The sequence below is a fragment of the Bos grunniens genome, chromosome 9 (assembly GCF_055505025.1).
Source record: "Bos grunniens cultivar Pamir isolate PY7600 chromosome 9, Bosgru_T2T1.0, whole genome shotgun sequence".
Classification (NCBI taxonomy): domain Eukaryota; kingdom Metazoa; phylum Chordata; class Mammalia; order Artiodactyla; family Bovidae; genus Bos; species Bos grunniens.
In genome coordinates, this window is record NC_141173.1 from 69,487,762 (window position 1) to 69,501,320 (window position 13,559).

At 44.8% G+C, this 13,559-nt stretch overlaps 1 protein-coding gene across 4 annotated transcripts in view; it reads left to right on the forward strand.

Annotated features, from left to right (window-relative positions):
- Positions 1 to 377: 377 nt before the first annotated feature.
- Positions 378 to 13,559, forward strand: part of TMEM200A (transmembrane protein 200A) — an 86,112-nt gene continuing 72,930 nt past the window's right edge. Inside the window, exons 1-2 of one of the 4 annotated variants that reach the window (XM_086317885.1) lie at positions 987 to 1,365; positions 9,808 to 9,850. In XM_086317885.1, the coding sequence (XP_086174011.1) occupies positions 9,810 to 9,850 (41 nt within the window). In that variant the 5' untranslated portion in view covers positions 987 to 1,365; positions 9,808 to 9,809. Of the gene's footprint in view, positions 1,366 to 9,807; positions 9,851 to 13,559 lie in introns of all 4 variants that reach the window. The other 3 variants (XM_086317882.1, XM_086317884.1, XM_086317883.1) reach the window with 3 other exon arrangements.

Consider the following 13,559-nt stretch of genomic DNA (forward strand, 5'->3'; position numbering starts at 1 on the left):
CACACACACACGCACACGTCAGATAACCTTCTTCTCTGTGAATCGGGGACAGTCCCCACTTACTGGATGTTTGAGGGTAAGGAAGATTAACCCATACTCCTCCTTGGCTGTGACGTTTACAGTTGAACCTAAGTACTGCTCACCGAAGCTCTCAAAGATCCGGTTCGCCCTTGTCCGCCCTGCCCATGACCCTCATATCGGGCCACTCTCGCGGGGCTCTTTTCGGTGCTAGATCGGGTGGGCGCTCCAGGGCCGTGTTGATAGTAGACGCCAGGTCTGGTTCCGCTCGCGCAGCGCTCGCGCAGCCCGCCAGGGGGACCCCGACCAGCTCAGGCAGCTTCTGATAAGAGAGAGTCCGAGGGGCGTGGAGCGAGAGTCCTGCAGCGTCGGCTCCAGGAATACCCAGAATCAGCCGGGGCTTCCCCACTGGTGCAGGGGCTGGTGGGACCCCGGCTCCGAATCCTGGGGTTCCAGTGAGAGGCGCGCCCGGCTGGTGGGTGTATTCTTTTCCACTCTCTGGGCTTCCAGCAGGGAGAAGAGCCCCAGAAAGCGGGTATTTTGTTCCCAACGATAGGTTTTGTCTGCGGTGATCCCTGCACTTCAAGTACAACTTTGAGGCCAGGGTACGCCTCCTGGGGTCTGGGAGTCCGGGGGAGGGGGATTGGATTTTGTCTGCATCCTCAAGGAGGAGGCTGGCGGCTAGAGTGGGGGCGGCAGGGCCTGGGGAGTTCCTACCGGTCGTGGGCAGCGAGAGACTCGCGCGCACCCGGGTCGCGATCGCGTGGCCACGCTCCTGGAAGCCCGCCCGGCACCCTACGCGCCGCCCCCAGACTCCTCTTTCTGCGACTGGAGCGTGAGGTCGGTGGGGATCCGTTCAGTGGGGATCTGAGCACTGCTGAAAACTTTTCTCCTCTCAGCCCCCGTGAGTCTTTTGTCTTGTGCGGCTGAGAGTCCCTGTCCGCTGCCCGGCGCACGGCGCCGGGTGACCACCGAGGGCAGGAGCGCTCGGACTCCGTGAGCCCTATGGCTGCGGCCGGCGGCCCGGCGACCCGCGGCTGGCACAGCCAGCGGCGCGCCCCCAGCCCCGAGGCCGCCGCCCCCACCCACTTCGGCCCTCCGGCAGCCCTCGCCGTCCGCCCCCTCGCCTGACTCATCCGCCCGCGGTGGCCGCGCCGCGTCCGCTGCCCGAGCCCCGCCGGGATGGGGAGGGAGACCGCGGCTGCCCAAGGCTGCGGAGGTTTCTGCTGACGCCCCCAACCCCGCTGCCTCCTGCGCTCTGCTCGGGAGGCGCCCGACGTCCCACCCGCTCCGGGAGTGAGAGCCGTGAGAGGCGACTGGACCCCCGAGGCCCCGCGCTCGGGACAGGTGAGGAGGGAAGAAAAGAACGCTGCCAGGGATGGGAAGGTGGGTGGGCAATCGGTGCAGTTGAAACGGGGCGCTGCTTCACCACCCTCTCCCTCCCCGCGCCACCTCGGCCCCCAGAGTTAGGATAAACACTGACTCCTGAAGTTTGGGGAATAAACCAAACCCGCCATCAGTTCTGGACTCCCCAGTACCCGGAGCGCAAGAGGAGCGGTGTAGGGCAGCCTCCCAGGACCCCGGAGCCTTGGAGCGGCTGGCTGGGTTTCTCCAAGCTACACCCTCCTTTGTCTCCGTTCCAGAGTCAGCATTCTCTGTAAAGATGTCCACAGTATTAATTTATAGTAGTTCTTGGCAAAAGCAAAGTGTGGTCAGGGTTTCCTAAAGCAAAATCTGTATGTGGTAGGATCTTCATAGACAAAATGGAGAGGCGAAGCAATTATTTGCCCAATTCAGCGCTATTCTTCTCCGTATATAATCTGTCCTTAAGAGAAAGGGCTGAGCGTTTGCAAGATTTGCTCCATTAATCATTCTTTTGCTCTAATTAATTGCCCAAGCCAGCATTTCACATTTTGTAGGTACAGGCTCTCTGTGGATATTTACTGCCACTAGTTTTCGACTGAGAAGTATGTGTCTGTGTGTGTGAATGGTGTATATAATCAGAATAATTCATTTTTCAGTACCAGGCATAGGCAATGACAGAAAGTCAGATGCTTCCCAATATATGTAATTTACTCACTAAAGTCAGATCAAGTACACCTTAGCCTGGTATTGGACTATGTATGTTGGACCTAAGTGTTTATTACCTTTTTTTTTTTTCTAAAGACCTTCAAAAATACTTGTGGACAACAGAAAGCATTTCAGGAATTGACAATTGTTCTTATTTGTCAGTAAGAATATTGAACTCTTTAGGTTTTGCTGTCAAACCAAGTTCTAAGGTACACTTTTTGTAGTTCTTTACAAAATTATGAACAAATATTAACAGCTCTGTGAAAGCTATTAACTTTGCTGGCTTGTCATGTCTTGCATTACAGAAACACGTAAAATGACCTTCAGTTTGTTATTTGGCCACCAATACCGGAACATATCACCATTTTGTGAAAAGTAGGCTGAACTTCAAAACTTCTCAAACCTTACTTTGTTTTTCCACTACTTTTTCCCTATACAGAAACAGCCACTAAAGCATGAAACACTTTAGTTTCATGCTTCTCAGACAGCTTAAGTGAAGGAGTTGTTCTTAACAGAAAATAATGTTTCTCTTAAGTAAATTAATGCTTGAGATTTTTTTTTAACTCTTAAAATATGTCTTCTGAAGTGTTAGGAATGATTTTTCTCTAATGAAGTCTTAGTATAGAGCTCATTATTGTGAGATGATTTAACTATAATTTGTAACCTTGGTTATAATTAGCTTTGTATCCTAGGCTGGGGAAGCTTTCAGTGAAAGAGTTGTGTGGGGAGCATCTGTATGGTTTGCAGGCAGCTGACAGAGAGATTTAACCTGTTGCTTCTGAGTCAGGTTCAGGGAAATATATGTAATATCCAAAGGCTTTCTGGAAGGGATTCTTCAGCAAAGGTCACTGTAAAGTGTCATGGCTGCTCTTTTTATTCCAATTTAGAGGAATTACTAGTGATGCTTTCGAACATTCCAAGAGAATGCTATACTTGAACTTTTGTAGCTTCAGCATTTTGACAACAGCTCATTGGACAAAGATAACTACTAGCATATAGGGGGAGAGGATTCAAACCGTTTATTTAAATTTTCTTATTCCCATGATAAATCTCAGCATAAAGGAACAGAAATTTAAGAAAATAGGTAAGAACAAAGATAAGAACAGATGTCACTTTTTTATGTTTCTTCAACAAAATTGGTAGATGATAAAATTAAGTCTTCATGGTAATACCTATTACTTATCATATAGAATGTAGAGTCTAAAAGAGGAGGCAATTCTAAAATAAATTTCATTTCATGTTACTTTCGCTAAATGAGAGACAGCATGAGGAGTTCAGTCAAACAAAGCACGTTTGGGAAAAGAACTTGTGTAGAGATGGAAAAAATGTGTCTGCAGTAAGATAGACCCTTCATTTTATTAAGGGATATATGATTTGCAGTTTTGTCAAGGGTATTTGTTTCAGGATTTAAGATATGCTTTGTCTGCTAAGATCTGATATGTGTCCAGCCATTCAGAAAACATCCGTGAACCCTTGTCATGGTGCTAGGTTTGCTGATTGGTGGCAAACTAGCCTCTCCTCCTGGGAGTTTGCAGGCTGGCAGGGAGAGGACTGGGAAACGTGTCAGATCACTGAGCATCTGCAATGGTCCTTGAGCATCAGGGGTCTGGTCCACACTGGATTTCCAAGGGCATTGGATGGGGAGCTGGAAAACCCAAGTTGTTATCCTGGCTGAGATACTGGTTATGTGGCCTTGGATACCTTTCTAGGCTTTTCAGTCTCTCTGCTCTCGTTGGCAGACCAAGGACTTTGGACTGTGGTCTTTTCATCCTCTTTGTAGAATGCTGCGTGATGAAGAGAAATCAGAATGTGGTGGGGCTGGTGCGGTGAGCAGAGTTTGGGTTGGGAGAAGACAGACTGGAGACTGCATTGGACGTTGGGAAAGAGTAATGACCATGATAGTAGGAGGTCAAGGAGACTGAACATCTGGCCCATCACTGATTCTACAAGTTCAAAATACATAACAAAATAATGAATTAGCAACATTCACTTAGTCCTTGATGGTTTTCAGTGAATTTTCACAAATAATGGCAGTTGATTTTCTTTACATTTCCAAGAGGTTATTCAAGTAGAAAGGTGATGAAACCAGGACTAATTTCGCAGAGCATGTTTGTGCCAGTATGCTCCATTGCTTTTTTGCAGGATCTGTAGAGACAAGAGAAGCTAGAACACACTTTGGAAACCTTGTGTAAATAGGAGACAGAAATATGGGTGGCATCAGATTTTAGTGGCGTTTCAAATGTATGAGGAAAAGTTTAGGTTATATTCTGGAAGATGTGTGCGTGCTAAGTTGCTTCAGTTGTGTCTGACTCTTTGTGATCCCATGAACTGTAGCCCGCCAGGCTCCTCTGGCCATGGAATTCACCAGGCAAGAATACTGGAGTGGGTTGCTCCAGAGGAATTTGCCCTGCCCAGGGGTCGAATCCACATCTCCCACATTGCAAGCAAATTCTTTACTGATGAGCCACTGGGGAAGCCTATACTGGAAGCTAAGAATCTCCAATTGTGATATTAAGACCTGAAACATCTGAAATTCTGATTGTTAATCTTTAGTTTGATTACTCCTCAGGGCTTCCTCCTCATCTCATTCCCCTTCCCATCCCCAGCAGGAATTCTGGTGATTTGAGTATTACAGTCATGGATAAGACTCTTCCAGAAACTTTGAGTGCAATTGGAAAAAGAAAATTCTCATATAAAGATGGGCATTCTTGGGCCATTGTACTATTAATCAATGGAATATGTTCCAGTAGCAAGTTATTCTTTGGAAATTTTGTCACCAGAGGTGAAATTACACAAAATTCATGGGCGCGTGAGCAAAGTGGGAAGATGTGGACATGTAAGTTCTTTTCTACAGTGTCCTTGTCACTCTGCCCCAGACATAGAGTGCACTAATGGAGGTCAAGTCCCCTCCCCTTTACCCTGTGTTCCTGCAGAAGAGAGTTATCAGGATTCATCTGGTTATGCACGCGAGGAACCTACATTTAACTGTGTTAAGCAAAAAAAAAAAAAAAAAAAAGTATATTTATTGGCTCATGTGACTGGAAAGTCCAAAGGTGAACTTTGCTTTAATCATGGCTGGAACACAGAGCCTCATGGCTGGAACACACACCCTCCCTCCCCATTTCTCAGTTTCTCTTCTTTCCGAATCAGCTTCATTCTGAGACCCCTTTCCATGTGTTTCACATGCTGAGAAAGGTGAGCATTGGTGGTACCAAACCTGCATTCGTGGGCTTTTGATCCGTAAGAAGAGAAGACTTGTCTCTTCCAGGTCCCATTTATGGAAGTCTTCTAAAAGGTCTCTGATTGGTTGTGCTTGGCGGTCATTGACTCAGTCTCCATGTCCAACCAAGAGTTCTGCTGAAATAGACTTGGACTGGAAGGCGTGCCCGACCCTGTTTGTATGTGGTGCTGGTGGTGGAGTGGGGCAAAGGACTGCGAGGGGCACCATGACTGACGGTTCTGTCAAGAGCTTATAGATCCTCCAAACTTATGAGGCTGCCAATCAAAAACAGCATGTCTATTACTGGGGAGGATTGCTCCCTCCTTTTGGGGGATAGCCTCCTGGACAATGATGTGAAGTTTGTGTGTAGAGGCAACTCAGATGCCCAAGGCCATGCAAAATCCAGAAATGGGACCTTCCTCCCAGCCAAGACAAAGTCATGAGATGAAATAATTCCTTCCATGTCTAGAGTTTGGTAATAGGGTCCAGAGGATTACGGAGTGAGGAACCCACCATTTATCCATGTCCATGTGCTTTTAGGAAACACCCTTGTGCCCTATTTTCAGCCTAGGGATTTTATTTTCAAAAGCCTTGGTCATCCTGGGATCATGAGATTGGAGACCCCCTATTTTGGGCATTACAAGATCTAGTGACACAGTGACAGTTTGAACGAGGAAGTAAAGTGACGAACATACAACTATTGTTTTAAACAGATTTGTTGAGATTGTGGGAACTGGGCAGAGAGGAGGCAGTGGGCAGAGATTAGGGTTATCGCTTAGGAGGCCGAAGATGATTGGTCCCAATAAAATATTGGCTTGTGTGAGCAACTTTATGAAGGTCTGATGAGGACTAGGGAGCCTTTGTGTTGACAGAAGTATTGGAAGGATAAAACAAATCGGGAGGGACAAGACCAGAAGGTAGGCTGGGTCAGTAGGTGAAGTGACTATGTGTTGTACATTTGTTCATAGCAAACGGGCTGTATCAAGAGACGTCCTGTAGCCACCACACATCCTGGGGGCAAAGCCTTTATATGTGTAGCACTGACATTTATCAAAGACCTAACTTCTGTGCCAGGTCCCATGTTACATGCTTTACATCCATTACTCATAAAAGCCCTCTAAGATGCGAAAACAGAAAGTAAGGGAAGTAAATGACTTGCTCAGGGTTATACCGTCATTAAGTGGATTCAAACCCTGGCAATCTGAAACAAAAGCCTGTGCTTAAACTATGCAACACTGTCTCTCAAAGTCAAGATAAAAATCCAGTTCATCAGGCCAAATTGAAGGATGAGTGCCAAACTGGACCATCCGATGGGCATCCAGACTGCCAGGAATACAGGCCAGACAGAGGGGATGGGATGGAGGCTATTGGGGTGAAGAGGTAGAGCATCGGGCTTCAGTAGCAAACTTAGTGCCTGAGTAAGAAAGGCACAGGCATAGATTCTTGGCTTGGGGTTTGGGTGCGGCGAGGAACGTGGGTAGGAACAGCTCAGGAAGTTGAACAGGTGGGCAGATCAATAGAACAACTAGAGCTTGATTGTTGATCTGAGGCCAGGAACTCTGCCATCTGCCTCGCTTTAAATATCCTTCATGATGGAAGTCAATACAAATACAGCATGGGCAGCTCCTTAGAGGGAGACGGAGTTCTATTAGTTGTCAGGCACTATTGGGGAAAAAAGAGCTAACATTTGTAGAGCACCTGCCATGTGCCTTCTATACATAATCTCACCAAATCTTCATTAGAGTCCTGGGAGGAGATGTATTGTGGCTTTTTTTTTTTTTTTTTTTGGTTGTTGAGCCAGGAAATGAAGGCTTAGAGAGGTTAAATTACTTGCCTGAGCTCCTGGAGCCAGACTGGAAGTTGAAGGCGCTGTCATGGAAACTGAAATCTATCTGTAGCTCAGTCTCATCCTGAGTCTTCAGGGAGTCATCCTGGTTCCAGCAGGGCAAGGTCAATTTCAACTCTGGGCCATAGACTTGGGGAAGTCAGCAGAGGCATATGATTGGAAAGGGAGACTGTGAGTTGAACGTTTAGACATTTGAATGGGAGCTGAGAGCAGGTCATCTGAATAGAGTTGTCCAGCAGGACTGTATCTGGCTTTGGCAGAAAACTCAATAACCTAGTAGATTTTTCCCCTCAGTGCAGGATCTCTATCATTACGCAGGATAGATACGTCAGCAAGTCAGATGTTTGGAGGGCTTAATTTTAGTTACTGATTTCAGTTGAAGAGAAGGGACCTTTGCCAGCTGCTATGGCCTGAATTTACCTTTATACATGCAGGTACTTTTCCCAGAAATATGATAAATAAGAAATAGATACATAGAGGAAGAGCATTAGCACATGCTCAATGTCGCAAGAATGTAGAATACACTCCAGCTATAAATGTCCGTACTTGAAGATGCTCTAAATGATGAAATATTTAGAGTTATTTACTGATGAAATATGAGTGATATATCATTTCCCAACAAATGCAAGGTCAAATTGGTCACTGTGTAAATTTGACTGGATGTAGGCGTTTGCTGTGTGCAGTGAACTGTGTATACATATGGTAAGAAGAAGGGGAATGAGAAGGTACATGAGAAAAAATATTTGAGACATATTTTCGAGACTCCATAGCTCATTTGGAGAAGTGAGACAGTCATGTTTAAAATGTTAAAGCAGCACAATAGAATAGTATGATTTTAGAGTTGACGGGATCTTTCAGACAGTGATCAAGATCACAGTGCTAGCCAGTACTATGAAGTACAAACTTATTAGGAGCAGTTGAACATAAATGTTATGGAAACTAAAAAGAATGGAACTGTCTGAGCCTGGAAGACAGATCAGGGGAGGCTTCCTAGAGGAGGCAAGTTCTGATGAGCATGTGACAGAAGGGGTTTCCAGGTAGCATGCTGCTGCTGCTGTTTCGTCACTAAGTTGTATCTGACTCTTTTGCGACCCCCACGGACTGTAGCCCACCAGGTTCCTCTGTCTATAGGATTCCCCAAACAAGAATACTGGAGCGGGTTGTCATTTCCTTCTCCAGAGGATCTTTCTGATCCAGGGATTGAACGCACGTCTCCTGTTTGGCAGGTGGATTCTTTAGCACTGAGCCACCTGGGAAGCCCAAGGTAGCATGACCAGGAACTTATAAATATCCTGTAGCCAGAGACCACCGGGAAATGACTTGTAGTTGAACAGGTTATGTTTGCTACTTGTTACAGTGAAGGAAAATGTACAGTCCAGGAAAACATGGAGCATTGCAGTAAATGTTAGAAATGAGTGATTATAGGAGTTGGTCTTGTAAGTGATTTGAAAGAGGGTTTAAAGAAATAGGACTTTGCATTGAAGCAGAAATAATCTTATGAGTTTGTATCTTAATAAGTCTTATCTAGAAGTAGCAAGACTAGAGACGCTAACACTATTATTGGCAAAGATGCAGCAAACACTCATTAGCCAGATTAGGAGACTACTGGTCATTTAGGGGATTGGATATTTGTGCTTTTGTGTTCAGATAAGATTACACAGTGGTCTTCTTTTTGTCCTGATCCGTCACGGTCACAGAGTGGCCTTATCTGGTGTTGATACTCTGTGAAATCATTTCCATCCAACAAGAGAGCCCCAGGGCCAGTTCCCAGATGCCTGTTCTACTTTTGTGCTCTTTCATAAACTGGAAATTACGTTCCACAGGGTATCTGATTTTATGCACTGACCAAGATACCCATTTACAATAGGAGCCTGTTAGTGAATACTTCTTTGAGGGTTATTGAGGTGATTTTCTTCCTATTCTGTAAAATTGTACTTAATGTTAACAGCGTTTATTAAGTTCTCACTGTTTACTAGGTACCCTGTAAGATTCCAGGGATGTCAAGATAACAAGGATCTCAAGAATCTTATAATCTATTGAGAAAACCACATGTGAATCAGTGATTATGATGCATTGAAATAAAACTGGTAGAGATATGAGAATGGGTAAAGAATAACAGGGGCTTTGGGGATGAAAGTGATGCTGAGAAAAAGCAGGCTCTTCTGCAAACAGTGAGCTAATCACAGAGGTGCTGAATAGGTTGGCAACTGCTGAGGTATGTTTGCAGTTTGGAGAATCAGCATCTTTGGGCTGAAATGCAGTATGAATTCAAAGATTCTCCATCCTCTCTCTAAGCTGATCTTAGCATAGAAGAGGCATGCATTTTTGGCTCACTTGGCAAACCAAGTATCAGATCAGCTCAGTGAAAGAATGAGAACATACATGTGCAAGCATTTGTAATACAGTAGGGTTACTTATTAAAAGGAAAACTCCCACAATTATGGAGAGGATCTACATGGTTAACACCAGGCTATGGTCATTTAGGTTTAAAGGCTCCTGGGAACTGTTAAATCATACTAAAAATGATCAACCTGGTAATTATGAGACAAGGCTGGGTGCTTTATGAACTATGCCTATTATTACCCTTAGAGAGAGTTATTGGTATGTAACTCAGTGGATTTGTGGCACTAATCTATGGCCCTCACATCTACAGGGATGGATATGAAGGTGGAGCCTGGGATTCCCATGAATTTAAGGTCAGACATGTTAACAAATTAGAGGTAACCCTAACCGATCTAACATTAGTATGATCCCATTAGGTAAAAGATCTGTATTCTACTGGTGTGACCACTTAACAGCTTATGTGTGTGTGTGTGTGTGCCTTCAATGGGGTTGGAGGATGTAATTGACCATATCTAAGCCTTAACACGGAGAAGGCAATGGCACCCCACTCCAGTGCTCTTGCCTGGAAAATCCCATGGATGGAGGAGCCTGATGGGCTGCAGTCCATGGAGTCGCGAAGAGTCAGACACAACTGAGTGACTTCACTTTCACTTTTCACTTTCATGCACTGGAGAAAGAAATGGCAACCCACTCCAGTGTTCTTGCCTGGAGAATCCCAGGGACAGGGGAGCCTGGTGGGCTGCTGTCTATGGGGTCACATAGAGTTGGACACGACTGAAGCGACTTAGCAGCAGCAGCAGGGTTACTTAGCATTTCTGAAGGATGTTATTATTTCTAATCATAAAAGTATACATGCTTCCAATGAAAACTTTGGAAAATACATTATGTATTTTTAAAAATCAGGGAGAAAGTTTGCCTATAATCCCATGACCCAGAAGTACCCATAACATTTTGGCATTTTTCTTCTTTATTTTTAATGAAGTTTTTCCATAGTTAAATGCGCTCTGTTTGCTTAACCTTATGTCCTAAATATTTTCCAGCTTCTCGGAAAGCTTTATTAATGTTGTATAATATTTGATTGCATGATTTACCATAATTTATTAGCTATTCCCTTAAAATTGGACCTTTAGGCTGTTTCCAAATATTTGGTATTATAACTGGCATTTTGATGAAATCTTTGTTCATATTTCAGATTACTTCTTTAAGGAAGATCCATGGAAGGGTCATTCCAGGGTCAAAGAGTAAGAATACTTTAAGACCTTTGGTACTTACTGCCAAACCGATTTTCAGAGTAGGTAAACTTGTGATTGCCAGTGCACAGAAATCCCCTCTCACCTGCTTGCATGAGGGGTTACTTATTTTTTTCTTAAGTGAATAGCAGTTTTGCCAATTGCTGATTTTGTTCCTTTGTTACCAAGACCTCTCTTTTAGAATGGTGATTGGTCAGATGTTGCGATGAGTCACTCCATTAAAAAACATTATTCACAGAGTGGCCCTGAATATCCAGATAGGGGCCCATGACAGAGAGAAACATTAGTTTGTGAATGATTTCTTAAAGCCAGTGACAGGCAGGCACATCTTGTAAGGGCACTCTTCAGACCTTTGTGTGGAGCACCTCCTAGTGAAGGTGAGGCTGGATAAAGGCCCCACTTTTCAGGCCAAAATCCTCTGCCAACTCTGTCCTGTAGTTTGGCGGTTGGGTGCTTGGACTCCTGGACTCCTGGAACATTTGGGATCATTGTGCTTGTGGTCCCTACACTGTTGGAAGGGGCTGTCAGCCAGGGAGCATGGGTCTGTGTCTATTTTGTTCACGCTGTTCTCTGAGCAGGCGACCCAGGTGGGTACAATGTGAGGTCGGCTGTGCCCTAATGTAGCATGTGGACACCTGAGAGATACCCCCTCCCCAAAGCCCTCTGCCCTCTTAGTCACTGATCCACCCCCCCCAAACAAGTCAAGCAAAGATCCTGAATTTTGAACTTTCTGGGTTTACTCCCTTTCCCAAAGACTAGCCAACCATATCAAAGTGTCTTGTTTTCAGAGTGATAAACCTTGCTTTATTCCACAAGAAGGAGGAACTTGGAGCTTACTCAAACCTCCATGGGGAGTTTTGTTGTCCAAAACATTGCTTCAGACTACAAGGGAACTATTGAACTTACCACCGCAGTCAGTTTGAGGTGGTTTTTGAGTTCCAATTTCAGTTTTTCCACAACTGCTATTTTGCTGCAGAAATAATTTACAACTACAATAAAAATACGTCTGGTTTTCTTCTAAGAGTTGGAGGGGAAAATTATTATAGTGTTATGATTCCATTTTCTTTTGTGGATCTCAGTAATTTTGAGCAAAATTGTTTTCATTCATTTGTTCACCAAATCATTATTTAGCGAGATTCATTTAGTAGTTGCTGTTGAATCATATTTATGACCCATTTTGGTCAAATGTGAGGTCATCTTATACATGGTAATGTAGAAAAACGGGGAGGAAATCATGACCTAAACATTTATTGGTTGCTTTCTGATGAGACATATAAAAGTCCTCATAGCTTGCATAAAGTAGTACCCAAAGTACCCACGCTCTGTAGGAAGTTCATTAATTAATAATTGATTCAATAAATGTTACATGCTGGTAACAGGATATGGTAGGCATCAAAACAGAGGTTGTGGTGGAGTGTACCTCTAAGTGGGAAAGACAGGTCTGCTTCAGAGTAGAAAGTGCTTGTGAGGAAAGTAAGGAAATCTAATGAATAGAGTGCCTGGGTTTTTGTAGATCGAAGGGTAGGAAGGACTTCTCTGTGTTTGAGACATTTGAACTAAGACCAGTCTTGCATACTGAGGAAGGGGTGTGTGCACGCATGCTAAGTCACTTCAGTCATGTCCAGTTGTGTCCAACCTTTTGCGACCTGATGGACTGTAGCCCACCAGGTTCCTCTGTCCGTGGGATTCTCCAGGCAAGAATACTGGAGTGGCCTGCCATGCCCTTCTCCAGGAGATCTTCCCAACTCACAGATTGAACCCACGTCTCCTGCAGCTCCTGCATTTCAGGTGGATTCTTTACCACTGAGCCACCGAGGAAGCACATTGGGGAGGGGAAGTAGGCTTTATTCTCAGGGCACTGGGAAACCATTAGGAAGTTTTTATTTGGGAGCATGATATTTGAGGTCATTTATTAAAAATAGGGTTGAGGGAGTTTCCCGGCTAAGTGGTTACGACTTTGCCTTTCAATGGAGGGGACGCTTACTTGATCCCTTGTTGGGGGACTAAGGTACCACACACCACAGGATGCAGCCAAAAATTAAAAACCTAACCACAGGGGTTGAGATTAAGAATGTTAAGCAGTTCCTCGCTGTGATGATCGTATTGGAAGTGAGAACAAAAGTGGCATTCGCACTTAGAAACTTCTTGGGTTGTTCTGTTCAAGGTGTGCCCTGTATCACTAAGTGGCTGAAAACATTCCATGAACAGTACGCATATGTGTGTGCACGCTAATTCACTTCACTAGTGTCTGACTGTGACCCTATGGACTATAGCCTGCTAGGCTCCTCGGTCCATGGGATTCTCCAGGCAAGAATACTGGAGTAGATTGCCGTGCCCTCCTCCAGGGGATCTTCTAGACCCAGGGATTGAACCCATGTCTCTTATGTCCCTTCATTGGCAGGCTGGTTCTCTATCACTAGCACCACCTCCATAAACAGTATATCCACCTTTAACAGTATATCACCCTCCATAAACAGCATTCAGTTCAGTCGCTCAGTCGTGTCCAACTCTTTGCGACCCCATGAACTGCAGCACGCCAGGCCTCCCTGTCTATCACCAACTCCCGGAGTCTACCCAAACCCATGTCCATCGAGTCAGTGATGCCATTCAACCATCTCATCCTCTGTCATCCCCTTCTCCACCTGCCCTCAATCTTTCCCAGCATCAGGGTCTTTTCAAATGAGTCCCTTCAAAAAGTTTTTAATATAAATACAAATATTTATTTATCCAAAGAATATAAGCAGCTTAATGAGTCTGCCACGAAGTTCTTATGTAAAGCTTTTTTAAAAAAAAACAACTGTTCCTAGCATAG